At 43.7% G+C, this 23,078-nt stretch overlaps 1 protein-coding gene across 2 annotated transcripts in view; it reads right to left on the reverse strand.

The window, feature by feature from the left end:
* The window catches only part of ARHGAP4 (Rho GTPase activating protein 4), a 103,664-nt gene that overhangs the window by 21,720 nt on the left and 58,866 nt on the right, over positions 1 to 23,078 (reverse strand). Inside the window, exons 9-14 of one of the 2 annotated variants that reach the window (XM_066580783.1) lie at positions 22,273 to 22,467; positions 21,291 to 21,375; positions 17,289 to 17,316; positions 12,334 to 12,361; positions 8,094 to 8,154; positions 4,987 to 5,064 (exon numbers count right to left, since the gene is read on the reverse strand). In XM_066580783.1, the coding sequence (XP_066436880.1) occupies positions 4,987 to 5,064; positions 8,094 to 8,154; positions 12,334 to 12,361; positions 17,289 to 17,316; positions 21,291 to 21,375; positions 22,273 to 22,467 (475 nt within the window). Of the gene's footprint in view, positions 1 to 4,986; positions 5,065 to 8,093; positions 8,155 to 12,333; positions 12,362 to 14,271; positions 14,375 to 17,288; positions 17,317 to 21,290; positions 21,376 to 22,272; positions 22,468 to 23,078 lie in introns of both variants that reach the window. The other variant, XM_066580782.1, reaches the window with a different exon arrangement.

The raw sequence follows: 23,078 nt of genomic DNA on the forward strand, positions 1-23,078 counted from the left end.
AGGCATCGGTGTAGTGGCTGGCACAGGGAGGAGGCATTGGTGTAGTGATTGAAACAGAGTGGAGGTATCATTGTAGTGACTGGCACAGGGTGGAGGCATCATTGTATTGGCTGCACAGGGGGGAGGCATTGGTGTAGTGGCTGGCAAAGGGTGGAGGCATCGGTGTAGTGGCTGCACAGGGTGGAGGCATCGGTGTAGTGGCTGCAAAGGGTGGAGGCATCGATGTAGGGACTGACACAGAGTGGAGGTATCAGTGTAGGGACTGACACAGAGTGGAGGTATCAATGGCCAAAAAAGATGACCCTGCCTGCTGCATTCTGGATGGATTGGAGAGGTAAGAGCTTAGTGAGGGGATCAGTGGAGAGTTGCAGTAAACATGCTGAGAGTTGATAAGGGCAATGATAGACTTTTTATTGTTTCTACAGTAATAAACAGGCAGATTCTTGAAAGGTTTTCAAGGTGCAGGTGATATGAGCGAGCAAGTGTGTCCCCAAGACAGCGGGCGCGCTGTCCAGGAGTTATGGTAGTACGAGACACGGAGAAAGAAATATTAGGATTAAAGGGGTTGTCCCGCGCCGAAACGTTTTGTTTTTTTTCAATAGCCCCCCCGTTCGGCGCGAGACAAACCCGATGCAGGGGTTTAAAAAAAAACTGGATAGTACTTACCCGAATTCCCGCGCTCCGGTGACTTCTTACTTACCTTGCGAAGATGGCCGCCGGGATCCTCACCCATGGTGGACCGCAGGTCTTCTCCCATGGTGCACCGTGGGCTCTGTGCGTTCCATTGCCGATTCCAGCCTCCTGATTGGCTGGAATCGGCACACGTGATGGGGCGGAGCTACGAGGAGCAGCTCTCCAGCACGAGCGGCCCCATTCAGAAGGGAGAAGACCGGACTGCGCAAGCGCGTCTAATCGGGCGATTAGACGCTGAAATTAGACGGCACCATGGAGACGAGGACGCTAGCAACGGAGCAGGTAAGTGAATAACTTCTGTATGGCTCATAATTAATGCACGATGTATATTACAAAGTGCATTAATATGGCCATACAGAAGTGTATAACCCCACTTGCTTTCGCGGGACAACCCCTTTAAGTAGGTTAGGTGGCAGAAATACAAGAATTTCAGTTTTTGAAGGATTCAGTTTTAGGTAGAGAGAGGACATGATGATGGAGACAGCAGACAGACAATCCCTGGTGTTTTGCAGTAGTGAAGGGGTGATGTCTCGGGAAGAGGTGTATAATTGGGTTTCAGCGCAGAGATGAGACTGAATAGGAAGAACCCACAACAAGCAGTTGGACATTTGCTCTCAAAGTAAAAGTTAAAATGAGCCAGTCCCCGTTCTTAGTGGAGACTGGCAAGTGCAATTCTACACAAGCAAATTGTTAACACATGTTACCAGCAGATGGCGCTATTTAACTAAACCATAAAAAAGTATAATGTGATTGTTCTCAGCAAGAGAAACGACGTAATCTTGTAGATATGATACCTTTTAATGGCTAACAAAAATACATGATGTAATAATAGCGAGCTTTCGTACCAACGCAGGGTACTTCTTCCGGCTTAAATGGATTGGATCTGAAGAGGCATGCATATTTATACACACTTATAACATACATACTTATGACAAGGCACAGATATGGATGTGATTGGTTCGCACTTAAAAGGAATTCTGCAAACCAGAAAACAAACTTTTTTTGTCTAGGCACTGATAGCGGAGTGAAAGTTTTATGGTCTCTAAATTACTGTTGGAGGGGGGGGAAAAGGTCAACAGGCTCGAATTGTTATAAGAGATACACAAACATTTTTAGCTAAATACTGATAAGGGAGTGAAAGTTTATGGTCCCTGAATTACTGTTGATGGGGGTCTTATCTGTGCAATCAAGTCTCACACTTCCCATTCACGCATAAATCCTGGGGAATAATTTAACCCAGTATTCAGCGTGTCAAAGGTTGTTATCAATTTATTAATTAATAATAATTAATAAAATTCCATGAAAGATTCAATGCATTCCACCCCACCATAAACCTGACATTAAACTACTCGCATACAGAAATCAACTTTTTGGACACCACCATAAAGATTTCAAATAACTCAATACAGACATCCCTGTACCGAAAACCGATTGATAGGCCCACATACCTCAGATGGGACAGTTTCCATCCTAAACACATCAAAAAGTCCATTGTCTACAGCCAGGCCATCAGATACAACCGGATCTGCTCCAACCCAACAGACAGAGAGGAACATTTGTACCATCTTAAAAGAACATTTATAAATCAGGGCTGCCATCCCACCTCAATTGATGACCAAATCACCAGAGCCACCAGGATACCCAGAAGTCAACTACTCCAATACAAGGAGAAGGAAAGAAACAATCGTGTGCCTCTAGTAGTGACCTACAATCCGCAACTAGAGGTACTAAGGAAAACCGCAAGAAAACTCCACCATACCCTGCACAAGGATGACCGTCTGAAAACCATATTCCCGGACCCTCCGCTTCTGTGTTACAGGCAACCTCCTAACTTGAGGAACTTTATAATCAGGAGTGCATTACCCTCTGACACACAAAAAGGAACTTATCCCTGTAATGTAAGGAGCTGTAAGACCTGCTCACATATACTGACTGCGGACAGGATACGGATCCCCAACACACAGCAGGACTATAAGATCCAGGGGACATTCACATGTTCCTCGTCCAATGTTGTGTACCTGATCATGTGCAGTAAATGTCCTGTTGGGGGTCTTTATGTTGGAGAAACAGGACAGAAACTCAAAGCCAGGATGAGATCTCATCGCCACACGATTGAACACAGAAGAAGAGAATTACCTGTGGCCGAACACTTCTCTAGCCATGGACATGACATAGGAGATATGAGAGTTTTGATATTGAAGGGTGGTTTCAAGTCACAAAACCACAGAAGAATTTGGGAGTATAAATTGATAACAACCTTTGACACGCTGAATACTGGGTTAAATTATTCCCCAGGATTTATGCGTGAATGGGAAGTGTGAGACTTGATTGCACAGATAAGACCCCCATCAACAGTAATTCAGGGACCATAAACTTTCACTCCCTTATCAGTATTTAGCTAAAAATGTTTGTGTATCTCTTATAACAATTCGAGCCTGTTGACCTTTTCCCCCCCTCCAACAGTAATTTAGGGATCATAAAACTTTCACTCCGCTATCAGTGCCTAGACAAAAAAAGTTTGTTTTCTGGTTTGCAGAATTCCTTTTAAGTGCGAACCAATCACATCCATATCTGTGCCTTGTCATAAGTATGTATGTTATAAGTGTGTATAAATATGCATGCCTCTTCAGATCCAATCCATTTAAGCCGGAAGAAGTACCCTGCGTTGGTACGAAAGCTCGCTATTATTACATCATGTATTTTTGTTAGCCATTAAAAGGTATCATATCTACAAGATTACGTCGTTTCTCTTGCTGAGAACAATCACATTTTGCTCTACTGGCTAACACGGTACCAGATCTTTGTTTTCATTATAAAAAAGTATAACATAGAGGAAAGGAATAAAAATGTTCTGTTGTATATGTGACCACAGCAAATAAAATAACTTAACAACAACACATAAAACAATAACCTCCCAGCTTCCTCATAATACCGCCACCATGGCTGATGCTGAACTCTAGTAACAATACAAAATTGTAAAATGCCTTATGGGGGAATTTATTAAGGGCTTTACTGGCGTGAAAAAGTTGCAAATTTCTCTGCAAGTGTGTTTTTGTTCAGAAATTTGTATCTCTTTGCTGTTTTGTGCAAAAAGTTTTCACTTGTAGAAGGAAGCCTCTGAGATAGTGTTCTGACATCTCTATTTCAGTGTGTGGCGCCACCATAACTCCCAGACAACACACCCGCTGCCTTGGAGTCATATTCGACTCTGATCTCTCATTTACCCCCTAGATCCAATCTCCTGCCCGAACATGTCAGCTGCACCTCAAGAACATCGCAAGAATCCGCTCTTTTCTCACTGTGGACATGCTAAAAACGCTCACTGTTGCCCTCATCCACTCACGGCTCGGTTATTGCAACTCGTTACTGATCGGCCTCCCCTGCACCAGACTCTACCCTCTCCAATCCATCCTGAATGCGGCAGCCAGGCTCATCTTCCCGTCCAGCCGCTACTCGGACGCCTCTGCCCTGTGCCGGTCACTGCACTGGCTGCCCGTTAAATACAGAATTAAATTTAAACTCGCCACCTTCATCCACAAAGCCCTCCCCAGCGCAGCACCACCCTATATCGCCTCCCTCATCTCAATCCATCAACCAGCCCAGGCTCTCCGCTCTGCTAACGAAACTAGACTGCGCGCCCCTCTAATTCGAACTTCTCATTCCCGCCTCCAAGACTTCTCCAGAGCAGCACCGATCCTCTGGAACGCACTACCAAAGGCTACCCGAGCAATCCAGGACTCGCAGAACTTCAGGCGTGCTCTAAAAACGCACCTCTTCAGGGAGGCATACCACATTCCCTAAACAAACCTCTCTGTACTCCGCCTGATAACATGCTCCCTGACCTACTGACTGCAATCCCTACTAGCCGTCATAAACCGCTCCTGCAGTCATAACGATTCTGCCGTCACATGGCTAAATGTCTGACCAATGTCTATGTGTATAGCATCCCTCACTCTCCACCTCGCTATACCGGGCACATCTCCAGCCCCTTTACCCTCTGTATCACCCCATTACTTGTAGTATGTAAGCTCGTTGGAGCAGGACCCGCACCCCTATTGTTTCCATCAAATGATTATTATGTAACCGTGGTTCTGTAATTTTTGTACTTTTGTCTTTCTATATTCCCCCTGTCTATGTAAGCGCTGCGGAATATGTTGGCGCTATACAAATAAAGATTATTATTATTTTGGTCACTGATCATTATACACCATGTAATAAGTCTTACCAGCCCTAGACAGAGGTTTTTGTATGTACGTATGTCATCCGGATAACTCATCTCTGCATTATACATACCTCTTTCAAAGGCACTGCGAATCTCATTCACCTGGACCTGTGAACCTGGAACACGGAATATACCCTCGTGCTGTAGACCTACAAGATAGTATGAGAAGTCCAACAATGATTTACATAGCCAGTATTTCTCCTGCATACATACCGTATGTACAACAACTAAGCACAAGACAGACCTCCTTTAATTGACAACTTTAAGATGATCATAAGGGGCTTTCCAAATAAAAGCCCCCTGAATGTTAATTCACTGCAACCCAAAATGCTCCACTGCGACATCCTTTCTAAATAGACACCCCTTCTTCTTAGTGCCCCTACGGTCACACTGTAGCCTTACAATGACAATGTTTCACGAGAAAGGAGCAATTTTCTGAAAATACAAGCGTTTAAAGGGAATTTGTCATCAGAAAATACATATTAAAATCGCCAGCACAGCATTACACAAGCAGTGCACATGTGCTTGCACACAAAAGATAGGCCATTTAGCAGTAAATGGAAATATTACCTTATATTTTGTGCACCCAGTATGCAAATGTATCGCCTAGGGTCAAAGAGACAGAACGTCACAGATGAAATCCTGCCTGTTCTTCCTCTGACAAAGTATCTCCTACCGTACTTATTAGAAAAATGACCAAATATGGGATGGACAAGGCAACTGTTATGGCTGACTTAGACAACGATTTTCGCTCAAAAATTGCTCAAACCCATCGTTTGAGCGATAATCGTTCATCTAACTGCACTGACAGTTTTCGTTACGCCATCGCTGATCTTTTAGCATGCTGAAAGATCAGCGATCAGTTATCAGCAATTCACAGCGGGATACAGCTGATACTATTGTTTCAGCTGTATCCCGCTCCCTGAAGACAGCTGGGGTATGAAGAACAAAGCTGTCCAGCTGTGTTCTTCATTCCTTGCTCGGAGCGCTCGGCTGTATAACAGCCGGGCGCTCCGAGCGGGGAACACTTGGATGCAGAAGACAAGCAGCCCTGCTTGTCTTCTGAATCCCCTACTGGGAGCACTCAGCTTTAAAACAGCTGGGTTCTCCAAGTGGGGAACAGCTGAATGCAGAAGACAAGCGACCCAACTTGTCTTTTGCATCCTGCGCTCGGAGCAGAGAACAGCTGGATGCAGAAGACAAGCGGCCCTTCTTCTCTTCAGCATCCTCTGCTCGAAGTGCTCAGCTGTACAACAGCCGGGCGCTCCGAGCGGAGAACAGCTGAATGCAGAAGACAAGTGACCCTGCTTGTCTTCTGCATCGTCTCCTCGGAAAGTTCGGCTATATTACAGCCGGGCGCTCCGAGCGGGAAACAGTTGGATACAGAAGGCAAGCAGCCTCGCTAGTCTTCTGCATCCCCTGCTCGGAGCACTCAGCTGTAGAACAGCTGGGCGCTCCAAGCGGGGAACAGCTGGATGCAGAAGACAAGCAGCCCTCTTGTCTTCTGCATTCCCCACTCGGAACGCAAGGTGATCACTCAACTTTTGAGCGATCACCTTGCGCTGTAAAAAAGCACACACGATTATCGCTCATAAATTGTTCAAAAGATTTTTTGAGCGATAATCGTTGTGTCTAAACCAAGCTTTAGGTGGATTCACAACTGGCTAAGTGATCGTACTAAAAGAGTGGTCATAAATGGCTGCACATCCAAGTGGAAGAATGTATTAAGTGGGGTACCAGAAGGCTTCGTCCTAGGTCCAAAATGGTATTTAACAGGGAGAAAAGTAAAGTCCTACATTTAGGTAGGAGAAATTAAAATAAAAAAAAAAACACATATAGAAAGGGAGGAATTGAGCTAAGCAGCAGCACATGTGAAAAAGACTTTGGTTATACTGATAGATCATATACTGAACATGAGTCAACAGTGTGATGTAGTAGCAAAAAAGCCAAACACAATTCTGGGATGTATTAAGAGAAGCATAGAGTCTAGATTACGTGAGGTCACTATCCCCCTCTACTCTTCCTTAGTCAGACCTCATCTGGAATACTGGGTCCAGTTCTGGGCACCCCACTTTAAAAAAGACATAGACAAACTGGAGCAAGTTCAGAGAAGAATTAGCAAGAGGTTGAGCGGTTTGCAAATCATGTCCTATGAGGAACGGTTAAAGGATCTGGGTGGCAAGAGACAGAAGAGGCCAGGCTTCGTCTGTGACGTGCTGCCTCAGAGGGTTGATGACACTGCCTGTTTGACTTGAGGTGACATATTTGCATACTGAGAGCTCAAAGTATAAAGTAGGATTTCCAGTAACTGCTAAGAGGCTTTTTTTTGACTACTTGTGTAACGCTCCGTTACACCTTGCTGATGGTTTTCAAACGTATTTTCTGGCATCATGTTCCCTTTATTCATTATTCTGGTAAGTAATATTAAATCACACACATTAACCCTTTGCAATCCAATTTTGGATTCAGGGTTTCCTAGGGGGCTTTCTCTTTCTGCTATTATACAATGCACTGTCTGCTGGCTAGAGCCAGTACTGCGGTATAGGACATGCTGGAGAGGCCCTCGACAACAGAGCGGCCAGTAATATACAGTAAGAATACCCTGCTGGACATCGTCCGACATCGGAGCTGTACAGCCTTCAATCAGAGTGTCTTCAGACGTCAGACAGTGGATTGGAAAGGGTTAAAAGTATATTCACACATGGCAAATTTCTTGCAAACATTTCTGAGGGGTTTGCAGAAATCCATGCACCTGCTGCAGAAACAACCCTATTCACATGCATGAAACTGCTTGCAGAAAGGTCTGCATCAAACCTGCTTACAGCCAAAGCTGAATTCCAATGCTGGTTGTAGATTAACATAATGCAATGCACTGTGGGAACTATATGACTCTTACATAGAACTCAGCTGTTTGGTCACATGACTGTAAACAACAGCAGATTGTTTCATTTCACTCTGGATGTAGGCGGAGAAGAAAACATGATACAATTAAATAAGTATTGGACCCATCTGGCAGGCTGTTATCACTTATAACATAGAGCCCTTGCTGATGGTTTCCACCTGGATATCTGACCTTTTTGCTATCAACTCCACTAAGTCCTCATTTGCCCATAAGGGGACAGCAATACCATAAGAGTTACTCAAGATACTAAAGCGGCTATATGAGAAGTCTACTTACCATGCAAGTTAATGAAACGGATACAACTGGATACTACGCGTGGAATGGCTTCTCCTGAACTCTGGGTGGTCAAGACAAAAGGTCACATAGTAAGTAAACTTTATGAGCAGGCGGCAAGTTGTCTACCTACACGCACTCTTTTTGATACCATTGTACTATGTTGATATTAGTTGCAAATTAATGATCAATCAGGGAATAATTACATGGTACCTGATGAAGCCAATGAAGCTGACTGCACACTGAATCATAAGGAAGCGGTTTCCAATCAGTATGCTAATACAGTCCATCCTATATAAACTATTCTTCACCCAACTGCAATATGAAGAAGTCTTGGGAACTGTTGAAGCAGTCTTGGAGATCACTCACCCCTATGCTAACTATTCAAGGCAATCATTCTGGCCAAGACTACTCTATAGCCACAGTAATTGTCTATAGAAGGGGTATTTCTTATGGAGCTTCATGGCCAACCAGCAAACATGGCCATCATGGATGGTCAACTCAAGAACCTTGAAAGGGGTATTCCAGTTACGAAACGTTGCTGTCAAATGAATGCTAGTCAAAAGTTATTAATGTTTGTAATGTGGTTCTGCTTTGGATTTTGTGTCTGTAGCTCTAACAACCATTACCGTCTCCTGGTGCTTCAGATGGGGTTATTCCCAGGATCTTCTGTATGTGACCTGTAGGCATTCCAGCGCTATAGGTTGGGCTTGCACAATAAAAGTGACCAGGGATGGCCTTTTTTTTTCTCTTCAGCTCTTGGGACCGGATTACTGACCAATAGCAGGGCAGCGTTTAGCGGGGACGCACACAAGCAGGAAGTACAGGGCGGGGAATTTGCAAAATGTGACTTCAAGCTGCATATCGGCAGGAAAGCGGCCATCTTGGAAAATAGTGATGTGGATAAACATCAGAAACAAAGGACAGGATATGAAGGTAATGGCCGTGTGATTCATACCCATAGCCAGCTGTGTGTAAACATGGTGTAAACACTTTTTTTTACAGCTGGAATTTTTGAAAATTCTCTTCACAACTGGAATACCCCCTTTAAAACTGAAAATAATCTGCACGCTTTAAATAGTAACTCCAGGCAAAAAACAGAAGTGACACAATTTCGCAAACACCCAAAATTATACTTGGTTCCTAAGATGCAAAGATCCGGTGAAGGAGTCGTCTTGGCTGCTCCCTCCACAGTACAACAACCTAGGGGTCTGCTAGAGTGTTGCTACCACATGCCAATAGATGGTATACCCCTTAACACAAGCAGCTGGTAACGAGTGCCAGTCAACAATATAGCAAGTCAATTGCTTCTTGCTGGTTTTCCATTCTCATGCCACAGTTATCCTACTTCATACAAGTCATCCGTCCGGCAAACCAGTTTATACTATTGTTGGCGGAACATCCCCTATTTACACGATCAATGGCTCATGCAAAATGTAGCAAGACATGAACACCCTCTATGACAGGTAGTAGTAGACTCCCAGCTTCCACTGTAAACCATATAAGCTTTTATGGGGCTGTATTTTTGCTATTGACTCAGTGGGTGACCAGTTCATAATCAATGTCGATACCACTAGATCATCAACGTTGCCATCTAGAAGAACTATGGATGATGGAAGGGAACACACAACTGCACTTACTGTAATAAATGTCCCAAGTTAGTCTCTTAGAAAAGTTGGTTCCGAGATACTTATGCAACGTTCCTTTTAAATGTCACAGTTTCTCAATTGTAACTTGTAATGGGTTCAGCATCCTTGATATTGTCACTATCGCCACCAACAGGCCTCCTACTACTGTCCCTTTAAGTTTGCACACATGTTGGCTTTCACCAAGGCTGACCTCACTTACGACCTGATGCTAATGCCCTGTCCTTTTAACAATTTGTTGCTTTTGAATCCCAGCGGTCTCGGAAGCCTGGCTCTGCAGTCATTATGCATCCGGCAAATCCTTGCTCTCTGGCTCTGCAGACAGTCATGTTTTTCATAGCTGGCAGATTACATCTCTGTTCTGTTATTCAGTCCCTGCGCTCTCCAGATAGCGCATCACAAAATTACCCTTTATACCAAGAGTTTCAGCCTATCAGAGAACAGTCCCTCAGACATGCTCAATTTTACAGCGCTGAAATTTCTAGGACAAGCAACGTATTGGCACAATTTTTGGCGCACCTCTGTTCATTGTCATAGCAAGCCTTTTAACACTTCAAGGCAGCCCCTTACAGTAATACCTGACACAACCAACATATAGGTGTGGCACAATTTTTGGAAGAGAGCAACCAAGTTTATTTTTAATTATGGACGGTCCCTTTAACCATTAATGAGCTACGTACCAAACAAGCCAATGACTTCACATCAGGTTATTACTCATAAAGTTATGACTTTTACTCAGTGCCAAAGTTGATAAAAAGTTAATTCTTGTAAAGTGTGGCTTTTTGATTATGGAAGCTCTCCTCCTAGGCAATCCAAAGCCAAGGCAAACTCCTAGACCAAGGCAATCCATAAAGTCCCTAACCTTGTGGGCAGAGGCGTAACTTGAAGCTCCTGGGCCCCAATGCAAAACTTGGAACGGGGCCCCCAACTATAATGTTTTATTCATAGTACTGGGCTCCCTATATGGAGAAGAGAGGCCTTATGGGCCCCCCAAGGCTCCTGGGCCCAGGTGCAACCGCATCCCTGCATCCTCTATAGTTACACCCCTGCTTGTGGGACTCAAGGTACATTTTTGGGGGTTTGGAAATTGAGCCCAAACCAGACAAAAAGTAATCTTTTATTTTTTTGGCCTGGAGCTACAAAGCAAAACTACCTTTCACATCATGAATAAGATTCACATTGCTTTACTAAAAGGTAACATCTATCTGGGATGACCTGATCTTGCTGCTCAACTAGCTGGACAAGTCTGAGTGGGCCAACAGATAAATGTCCTATGTGCCCAGACTTTTTGGGCTGGTCACACAGATCAGTGAGGGTCCACATACAGCTAGGGGACTATAAGCGGGTAAGGTCTGTTTCTGGCCAGCATATAGTAACTTGACCAAACTACCTCTAATCATAGAAAGCTCCTTTATAATTGGTGTGTCTAACCATTACCGGTAGCAGTTTAATATAAAGCAACTGATGGACAACCTGATTCATAAAAACAACAAAAATGGCAAAAAGATGAAATAACAACCACATTGTACAGTAGAGGGAAAGTCAAACGTCAGGAACAACCCAAAATATGTTACATTGTGCCATCATTACCATTATATTTCAGATCAATGGATCGACATATGATCTCACCCCTCCTCCATCTTGATAACAGTCATCTTGAATATAATAGCATTTTTTTTTTGTTTTTTTTTTGTGATGTTTGGGTGGTTCCTAAATTTTGACACAACCTATTGGTCAATTAATATTACATAGCGACTTTAAGCTTCACATATGGCGAAATCGCTACAGACATTCAGCAGTGGAATACCCGCAGCATTTCGTGGTGGTCAAATCCGCACCTATTTGTCCGCGTCTTTAATTGTAGGTCAGCTGCGGAATTTAACCCTTGCATTGAAGGCTTGAATTCCGCAGCTTAAATGGGCATGCTGTGGATTTAGAATCTGCGCCCGTCTGACTGAGCCATTACTACAGGAAGAAGACGGCAGCACTTCAGGACAAACGGCTCCCCGCAGCGCCGAAGAAAGAACACATGACCGTCAATGAAGCCGGTCACATGTTCTTTCTTCCGGCGCTGCAGAGAGACGTCCGTCCTGAAGTGCGGCCGTCTTTTTCCTGCAGTAACATGGGCGCCGATGCGCCCGTGTGACTAAGCCCTTAGGGGTGAAATCAGCTGCACCAAAATGCACAGATTCTTACACGTTTTTTGACATGGAAATTATGAGGGCTTTGGTGCGGATTATCCACTGACGAACCTATGGGGGTTATCCAGATGTTAAAAAAAAACATGGCTGCTTTCTCCAAAAGATGGCACCCCAGCTGTCCATGGCTTACCTCTTGTATTGCAGCTCAGCTCCATTGATGAGGATGATCTACAATACTGCTCACAACTCATGGACAGTAGTGGTTTGTAAGAAAGCAGCCATGTGTTTCTAGTCCTGGACGACCGCTTTAATGACATTTATTACACAATGCTTGTGATTGGTCTGCTTTAATTTAGATGTATCATAAATTTAGACAAAAAATACAACATTGAAGAATGCAACTAGACTCAACAGTGCGGGAAGCCATGCGCAAAGAGAAGAATGACTGTGATCTACCTGGACACGGGACAGGTACCGCCGTCTCCTGCATGCACAGCACAGGGAGAGAACAAAGACAAAGAGACGATCGATCTGTTAAGGGTTAGCTATAAGCCCAAGCAGCATTAGATAAGACTATTGTGATAGCGCAGGGGGTACTGGAGGAGGAAAAAGTGCAGATTTCCACGAGTCAATATCAAACTTGTAGAAAGTAGGGTCACGAGTTGGGTTTAGGCATTTATTGGCCCAAAATCAAATTCAAGTCTGGCCGAAAGTAGGAGAAGGTTTTACAGTCATAGTCTATAAATCTAGCCAAAACTACCAATTAATGGTCAATCCTCAATGGCCACTTCTTCGAGTTATGATATCTTCAGTACCTGTACATGTCAAGATCTGTCCTATCAGCTGTAAAAACAAATTCTCCTTTTTGAGATCCTTAAACATACATCAAGGGGACAAGACAGACCGTATCCCCACCATGCAGGCCATGAAGGTATCATGCTACAGATGAAGGAGGAGAACCTTCAAGAGTTCTTCTTCAGGAGAACCAAAGATTATTCTCAACCAAGGCAAAAGTTTGAAATTTAAGCTTTTTTCGGAAGGATGTAGGGTTAGATCTTCTTCATAGATAACATCTATATTCATCTTTTTTTTCCCTAGTCACAGAATCATGAATATATGGCCAGAAAGCAGTAATACTTCTTTATATGGTTACCATGTGGTGTCCATATATGTGGAGCTTGGAAACATGTATTTCCCTTCTTGCACTTAATCAGATACTCAACGGGGGGGAGATAATCAAGACAGAGGAACACATTTTCTAATGGACAGACCAAATAAAGATGGACTGATATGACAATCAGAGAAGACTACCAGAAGATAGGGGCATCTATATGAGCTTCGACTTCCTACGACTGACATTACAACAGGCTCACAAATAATGCTGTTGTGTCCACTAGCTCAGCATTGATGGTCTCTTAACGCTAAGCTAGTGGGCACAACCATGCACTGGAGGCTTCTGTTGGAGGTAAATGCTGGGAGATCCTTCCAATCTTACATGATGTGGACAGGGCCTTAGGACACTTTTACAAGGGCCGACAGTAGCCATTTTAAGTTGCCTTTACATAAGTCGATGCTGGCTGCATCGGAGTTGATCCATTGCAATCGTGATTATTTGTGCCCAATACACTATCACCATTGTTGGCAGCACATCCCTTATTCATCCAGGTAGATGTGCCATCAACAATTATTATTTGGCTGCACAGAACACGTGACCACCCATTGAGTGAGCATTCATCGTTCATCAACTGATTGAATGCAGCTTCACTTGGCCATCGGCAAATAACGTCCTTGTTCGATCATCTGGCATGTAAAAGAGTCTTCAAAGAGTGTTCAACTGCGTTGAGAAGTTCTCTTAATTATCAGCTGGCGCTGAGAAAAGAAGTAGCTACATGTTAATGGCCATCGACTCGTCACCCATATGTACCAGTAGAACATGCGACAGACTTGCAAGAGTCAAGGAGGTAATGTTATTAATTTGACTGCTTATTTTATGGGGCAATAAAGTTGGCACCTTTACGGGGTTGTGGTTGGCATTATGGCTGCCACTTTTATAAGGACAATGTAGCTACTATATATTATATGTCTGGCACCATTTATGGGGCCACTGTGGCAGACACTGGTATGGGACAGAGTGGCTGGTATATTTATGGAGATGGAAAAAGCCTAAATTGCACAAAAAAGCAGGTTCCCAACAGAGGAAAGTGACACATTCATATTATCGGACGCAGAAGCTCAAGTTGTAAGATCATTCAGCAGATAAGTGGCAGATATTTGCACTGGCACAGTCCTATGCAGCAAAGGCTTCTGGAATGAGCAACACTGCAGAGCTTTCCCCATTGGGAATACAAGCCAGCTCAGGAAGCAAAGGAAGGGGGCAGCAGATATGGTGGGTACCTGCACAAATTCCTCCAAATCCCCGTTAAACAGCTTGTGGTTATACTGGGAGGACGGTCTCTGCCTTCTCGACCTTTGAGACTTACTGGTGCCCGACTGCAGTCTGAAACCAACCGTGGGACATACAATTCACCCACTCACAAATCCTCGCTCCACGTAAATAATATAATACAGGCTATGAACAGCAGATGATATTGTGGCAACAGTTACATAAAGACACAAACTTTTTTAAAGTGACCCTCCGGTTTCAGGACAAAATTACCCAAAGTTGTTCTCTGCTGTTCTTCCCATCCGCCAATTCCAGGTCTCATTTTCAGCCTTCCAAGATGGCCAACAAAATCTTATGACTCGCTAATCCTCATAATGCATTAATAGTGTTAGACCACAGATGCACTATATCTGCTCTCTGATTGGGTAGAGCTAAACACATGATCAGCACTGCCCAATCAGAAAGTAGTGCACAGTGTGCAATAAAGGCAATTACAAAATTGCTTCAGCTATCTTCCAACTGCGGGTTGGAAGGGCAGCAGAGAAGAACAACTACAGGACAGAATTTTGTCCCAAAACTGGAGGGTCACTTTAAGCTTTTTCTCATTAAATTTATCAGATCAATAGGGTCAATAAAAAATAAATAAAACAATTGTCAATAGTTAAAATCCAACATAATGCTCAATATAAATTTGGTATAGTAAAAGAGGTGGTCCGGGATGTGGAAGGGGGTCTGCTTTTTATCCAGAACCAATGCCAGTATCGTTTATGGATAGTTTCTCACATTACAGTTCAGCCCCAATCACTTAAAGGGGTTATCCAGTTGTAAACTATTGATGGCCTACCCTCTGGACAAGCCATCAAAAGTAGATCGGTGAAAGTCCGCCACCCGGGGCCTCCGTTGATCAGATGTTTGTGGGGCTGATCTGGTTGTGCACTAAACTGATTTCTGCAGGAAGTAGATAGCTTCTGCTCAGCCGGGGTCCCAGCAGCAGAGTCCCGCCGACCTACTATTGATGATCTTACATGAGGATAGACCACCACTTCTTTACAATGGGACCCTTTAAGGAAGTTTTCCTTGAATAGCAAATTGTCCCCTATCCAAAGGATGGGGGATAACTTATTGATCATGGGGGTCTGACTCCTAGGATGCCCAGGGATCCCAGGAATTGGAGTCCAGAGCGCCCAGTAATTAATGCAATGGCAGTAGCACATGCTTGACATATTCATTGCAATGGAAGCACTGGAAATAACTAGGTGCTTGAACTTGGATTTCTCCTGGTATCCCAGCAATCCCACTGATGTACATGTATGACCACCGCTGCATTCATTACTAAATATTTCGGTCCCACATTCTTGGGATCAACAGGGGTCCCAGCTGCTGGATACCCATCAATCCTGTAAATAGGGGATAACTTGCTATATAGGGAAAACCCTTTAAAGGGGGCTTTCCAGCAAAATACACTTATCAGCCATCCACAGAACAGGTGATAAACAAATGATCACCGGGAGTCTGACCGTTGGGACCCCCAGCGATCATAAGAACAGCACATTTTGCAAATAAAATGCCAATGGACATGCAAGACCACCACTCCATTCACTTTTATGGGACTTATGGAGATAGCCAAACTCCGCTATTTCCATAGAAAATAAATGGATCTACGGTCTTGCTTGTGCACCACCCCTTCATTCACTAGGGCACTTGGGGTGTGCTGTTCTTGAGATCTCTGAGGGTCCCATCAGTCGAACCCTTGGAAAGCACCTTTTTCACATATCCTGGGAAAGATGATGAATGTATTTAATGGGAAAACCCATTAAATAGGGATGCATTGCAATACCAAGCACAGCCTATGGACTGGAGAGGCACCATTTCAGGAAAAAGTAGATCCTTTTCTCCAATCCCAAATAACCTCTAAATTAATGTCTATCAAAAGTTAACTCTGCTCAGAAAAAAATAGTGCCAAGCTGGACTTGTCCTTTAGGATACAACACCTCATAATGATCAGTTTATTAAAGTGCTGCTCCATCTTGGAGACATCTTGTTCCTTCAGGGAACTACATTACCCTTCCAAACAAGAGGTCTCCACTCCCAGAATACAGGCTGCCATAAGCAGTCTTTATTCTGCTGAAGGGGATACGATGTATCTGTTGATGCCCTGGTCCCCTTCAACTTATAAACATTGTGATTGCCATAACAGGGATATACAGGCTGTCTCAAAAGTGTGGAAACACCCATGTAGAATGAAGACGCTTTGACAGATAGTGATCCAAATTTGAATACAGGCTGCGGAGGAAGGTGGACAATCTCAACACGTTCTGCTTGAGATAACACCATCATTCACATTGCCATTAATGAAGAAAAATCCCTGTGTAAATATGAGAACAATCAAAGTGATGTTAAAATAAAGCACACCATTGTTTTTCTGGTGGAATTCTCTGCCAGTTTGATATATCACACACCTACCTTCCCATTGCAAAAATTAAAGTTGAATCCAAGATGGCTGCATTCAAAATGGCCGTCATTTTGGTGACATGGCCTAACAGCTTTCCCCTTCCCCCACAGATTGTATGCAAAATTGGATCAACAACTGCTAAACAGTTTTTACTCTATATGGGTGTTTACCCTTTTGAGGCACCCTGAATTAGGAAGCAACTGATAATGTAGTTCTCCAAAATAATAAGGAAGTTTCATTGCAGCTCCAAAGAAGAGATTTACTGTGAAGGTAATAGCAAACCTTGTACATTATTTAATGTGTTTTATCTAAATAGGTGGAAGGTGTTGTGCTGAGTACTATATGTGCATAGGATATATGCATATTTAATACTTCAAAGGGTTAAATGTCGGCAATCAGAAATCATTGGAAAAGCAGAGCTGATTGTACAGTCGATCATTGCCTTGTGGTGCGATCATTGCCTTGTGGTGCGCGGTTTAGGTTTTATCCGATGCTCAGTGAGACCTTATCTGATAGAGCTCCGGCTTCCCCTTCCTCCTCAGTACCCCCAATGCAAAGAAGAAATGTGCTACATACCCAGAGATGTTACTGTGTGACTCCGCAGCTGCAGAGGAAAATGGAAAAAGTGAGAAATGCAGAGTTTACAGAAATACAGCAACTTCCTCAGCTCTTTTTATATTCATTTTCAACACACTTTCTTACTAGAACAGCTTAGGAAATACGCTTTATTTAGCAGGTCAGTAGAATGGAACTGAATGGAAACAAGAACATTTAAAAGGGGAATAACTTTTTTTTCTCTTAACCCCTTTAAAGGGTTGTCCAGCTGTAAACTATTGATGAGGACATCTATAGCAGATAAGCTGTTCACTGGGCCAGTGAGTTTGTGCACTGAGCTGATTTCTGCAGGAAGCAGACAGCTCCATTCCCACTGCAGTGGAAAGGATTGGTATTACAGGCAAAAATCCCATTGAAGTGAATGGCCTGTAATACCAAGTCTGGCCACTGCAGTGGGAACGGAGCTGTCTGCATCCTGCAGAAATCATTTCAGTGCATGAACGGATTGGTCTGGCCAACAGCTGATCAGAGGGGATCCTAAGCGACGGAGCCTTGCAGATCTAATATTGATGGTCTATCTATTGTGATTGCTTGTACAATATACCGCAGTACTTCTGTATTGCAGTGTATGGTATTTTTAACTGTTGCCTATTGACTTGCCACAGGCAGGGCATTGGCTGGAAATCATGGCAGGCTTGGGAGCCTTCTCCAGTCTTCAGACTGTCATGGTAACCTATCAGCACCCTGCAATCATGTCACAGGAGGGGTTGAAGGGGTAACGGAATGGGCCAACTCCCTACTAATGACTTAACTTCTGCCGTCAGCATTAACAGCCACGATCGGACTTAGGTCTGATTGTAGTGGCTGTATGTCATTGGTTGTTAAGGTTGTAAGGGGTGACAAAAAATTGGAAAAAATATTTTTTTCCCAAATACAGCTTTCAAAGGCGAAACAATGAAAGCAACTTGTAAGAATGAAACAAAATTGAGCCCAACTGCGATAGCCAAGAACCATTGTGTGTAGAAGAGCTCAAGTCCTACACTTTATTCTTCCAAATCCTCTATTTCTTATCTGATATTCTACATACAATATTAATACACATTCATAAATTATAGATAAATGACATATACATTAATACACATTCTAGAGTATCTTGGTCACCATGGTAACTACTCTCCGTAGAACAGACAATGCAAGAGTGAATCTTTTCATGCATGACAAATAAAGGGACGGATCAGAGAAGCGCACAGCATGGGGTTGTGCAAATGCCATAGACCAGGGATGTGTGCAATAGTATGCTCAGGTTTTTTTCTTAAATCACAATTTAGGGAAATGTCTAAAAAAGTACAGATGTATCTACTTCGGGCAACCTCTTTCTTAAGACGCTTGTCTTTTGGCCAAGTGTTGCTTCCGGTACACCTCCTCGATCAATTGGGAGCCACTTGACATCTGATGAACAAGCTCTTCTCAGCTAGCTATGAAATCAACAGCCCTCTTCTTGGCTAATAGAATGGACTTTAAGAGGGGGGCACCCTTTATTAACTTCATATGTCTTAATTAGGATATGGAGGCAGGTTAAGTTAAGAGAACACCACCTTTAAGTGGACGAGGAACAACAACTTTTTACTCACTGTGGTTAATGTGAATGGTATCAAAGTATGTTAACTGATGCTTCAATATTAAAGGGTATGTCCACCCACCTTTGTAACCAGGACCATTTTAATACATGAGTGGGCCCAGTGTACAGATATTAAAAGGAGCCCCCTTCCACCGTATCTTCCCCTCTTCATTCCCAAACGTTTTTGGGGGGGAAATGAAATATTAAACACTAATACTTACCTAATCTAACAGGCTGCACCCCTTACTGTGGCTTCCTGTGGTCTCTGCTCACTTACTGGTCCAGCAGTCATGTGCCCATCCAAGCTCATGATCACTGTAGCCAATCACAGGCCTCAACGAGTATGGAGACTGGTGGTTGGCCGCAGTGGTCACGTGCTCAGACAGGAACAGGACTACTGAACCTAGAGACAGAGGGGACCAGAGAAGACCAAGTACTTCTTTTTAACTTTTCATCCGGCTCCCAGGGGAAGGGAAAAAAGTAGAAATTGATGCTGCTGCCATGGAGCCTGGCACTACCAAGGAGGCAGTTGCGTACACATCATTTGCCCTATGATTAAGGCCGCCTTGCACACGGCAGGGGTGCATTCCGCATGCAGATTTCTGCCACAGAAGAACTGCCTTTCATAGTGGAATTGAATTAAAAATGGTTGTGGACGATTGCGGATTCTAAACTTTTTCCGTGCGGATGTACGTGGATTCACAGCAGGTCGTCCTCGCAGGAAAAGAAACACTACCTTTCCAGGTATCCCTGCTTGGTCTCCAAGCAACCTGATAAGTATCTACCTAAAAATCCGAATCTGGATCGAACACTTCCATAGAGATCAATTGAGCCCATCCATGCAGAATCCATGCTAAAATGGAGCATTCTGCGATATTATTTCCACTTGCGGGAACCGCAATTCAAATCCGTATGTGTGCACAGAGCTGCGGGCGGAAGCCCACGTTTTCCTATGGGCACGTATTACCACGGATCGTCCGCACAGGTGCCGATCGCGGATTCCGCGATTCAAATCCGCCTGTGTGCGGGTGGCCTATAGCGGCCTGTTGTATCAATCTTTCTTTTGCCTCATTCCATCCGAGATGAAAAGGAAAGCCGATTTGCAAATACTCTAGATTAAAAATTTGCTGCGGCTTTGTGTCTACAACATCTAGGCAGACCTATGAGTCTCCATTAGGTTGCAGCCTACAAACAAACCCTGCCTAATCTGACCATGTAATCATACTCTCATCCTTCCGTCTCCTGCTGCTTGGCAACATCTGATAACATACAGTACATAGGGCTCTTTTACTGGAACGATGGTCGTCCCAGAGATAATCACTCTGATGCCTTCACAAAGGAGAGATCACCGGTCAGTGAACTGAGGTGGACCGGACGGAGATCTCTTCCAGCCACCCACCTTCATTCACACTAAACAGGCAGTTGTTCATAGCTGAGCGACTGCCTTTTTACACGAGCCGATGGTAGTTCAGTTTTTATGTCTGCAGAAACTAAACGATGAACAATAAGCGAGCGAATTATATCATTTGGTCACTGCAAACATTTACACTTAACGATTATCGCTCAGATTCCCACAACCCAACGAGAATCTGAACAATTATCATCCAGTATAAAAGGGCTACAGTATGCTAGATGAGTAAAAAGGAGGAACAGATGGGAGTATGACTATACGATGTCACTACATAGGGTTTGTTTGCAACCAATCACCATGGAGACACATAGGTCTGCATAAAAAATGTAGACACAAAACGGTAAGGGTGGCCATTAGAGATGAGCGAGTATACTCGCTAAGGCACATTACTCGAGTGAGTAGTGCCTTAGCCGAGTATCTCCCCACTCGTCTCTAAAGATTCGGGGACTGGCGCGGGTGACAGGTGAGTTGCGGCGGGGAGCGGGGGGGGGGGGGGAGAGGGAGAGAGAGATCTCCCCTCCGTTCCTCCCCACTCTCCCCCGCCGCTCCCCGCCCCCCGAATCTTTAGAGACGAGCGGGGAGATACTCGGCTAAGGCACTTCTCGCTCGAGTAATGTTCCTTAGCGAGTATACTCACTCATCTCTAGTGGCCATACATATAGGATATCATCTAAACCTCTCCATTTCAGCAGGACCAGCCCACCATCAAATGTGTATCGCTGCCTTCCTGACACTTCCCTGACAGCAGATGTTGTAATTGATAAGGATTGTGCAGTAGTATTTCAATTGCCCGATCCCTCTGTCTTTGGGAGGTAAGATACCTAGCAGTGACCTTCTCCTTGGTATTCGGCCAACAGCTATCTAATGTGTATGGCCAAGATATCTCTAATCAATACTATTCGCATAGTTCCTTCTTTTTTTAGATGCATTAGAGCAAAATGGTTGTAAAGGTGAACACATCCTTAAAACGAAGTTCTAAGAACAACATACTTGCCTTTATCTATGGCCTCCTTTAGCCGGTCTCGTTTTGCTTGTAATTTACATATAGTGCTTCTCCCTGCCAGATACTTCTGCAATTTCTAAAACAGAAAAGGAAACTACAAGTAAGCCATTATCAACCACACCATACATGGTAGCATTTTAAGTGAAGAGACCATCAACAAGAAGTCAGTTCACATTTGCCAAAGAAAGAAATTCTAAACCTGATAGAAGGATGGAGATAGAACATGTTTACGGGCTTATCCTAATATACCATCACGGGAGACAAAGAACCAATTTTATGTTGCTATACTGGCTATGGGGGGATCCCTTTAGATATCTACAGGAATGGGACACAACTGTGGTCATACCTCTACCAATTAAACACTGATGCCCAATCCCGGTCATCAATGTTTAGGCACTGGAGAAGCTCTTCAATTGGTTGTCCATGTAATCCATGCATGTGCCAGGTCCTTCAGAGTCCTAAATAGGCTATTCTCCTCTATTAACTCAGAATTCCCTAATAAGGTATTTGAAAATCGTTTTTCGAAGCCGGAGAACCCCCTTTACAGAAGCTAGGCGTTCAACCAGTGTCGAAATTTCAGTTTTTTTCTTCTCCTCTAGTGGCACTTTCTAAAGTGCATCTTTACACAAAAAACTCCTTCCATATCAGGCTAATGGCCCATTCACTTTCTGCTATTAAAAGAAGACCTGTAATTACTAGTGATGTCAATAACAAGTGACAGCCTATTGTGCTGAAGTACAAAATGGGTCATTAGTAGGGTGAATGGAACCTTAGAAAGACGGCAGGAGACTGAGTATATCTTGAATGGCGGTATTGTTGGGCATCTTTGAATGGTCATTTGTCTACTTTTTCCTGCACTTTCATTGAGGGGCTTCACAATACAAAATCTGCATTTTATCTGTGAAGTCTTCATTTTTCTCCTCTTACTCTTAACAGAACAATCCCCATATCCTCCAACCTATTCCCTTCTCACTGTAATATAGAAGGTCTCTGTGTCCTGCTGGTTGGCCCGTCTTTTGGCTGTGCTTGTCTTACTGCTGGTGTCTGATCCAGTGGATTTTAAGGATTCGGTAGACTGGCTGGACTGAAATGCGTCGGATAAGTCAAAGTCATCAGCTCCTATGAGGTCAAGTAGAGACTGAAGAGTAGCTTTAAGTGTCTTGTTCACCTGCAATGAAAGCGGATGAGAACTTTAAATGCAGGGAGCTGAATGAGAACATGCTTGCAGTCTAAAAGTAGAATTAATTATGTGTTATGGGGTTTTCCAACATAGTTACCTAAAAGAGATAAACTACCAATGAAATGACTATAGCTGCCATAAAAACTGCCAAAGGAACTGAAACCTAGGGAAAATCTAGTGAAAAGGAGATCAAAGAGGTCTCCACTTCACACATTACATACTATGGTTCCATCTCGACTTCTTCTACGTTTCTGATTCCATGCCCTTGGCATAAAAGATCGACAACCGAAAAGCATCCAGTACTGGATTCAGAAATGTTATGGGAAAATAGAATAAGGATGAACTTCAATGTGTGCATGACATTTCAGCTCCGTGGAGAAAGACTCTTTGGAGCTGAGGCGTCCCATGTGTGATGCTGGTGGAGCAGGGGGGTCCTGGAGGATGAGGTCTTTTGTGCTGTTGCCTGTTTTGTGTTTGTCTGGGTTGTTGATCCAGGGATTCATTCTGACTGCCAGATTTGGAGTTAGGAAGGAGATTTTTTCCTAAAATAGGGAAAACTGACTTCCACTGATCAATAATGCAGGATTATAGGATGAACG

Source organism: Eleutherodactylus coqui, chromosome 10 (assembly GCF_035609145.1).
Source record: "Eleutherodactylus coqui strain aEleCoq1 chromosome 10, aEleCoq1.hap1, whole genome shotgun sequence".
NCBI lineage: Eukaryota > Metazoa > Chordata > Amphibia > Anura > Eleutherodactylidae > Eleutherodactylus > Eleutherodactylus coqui.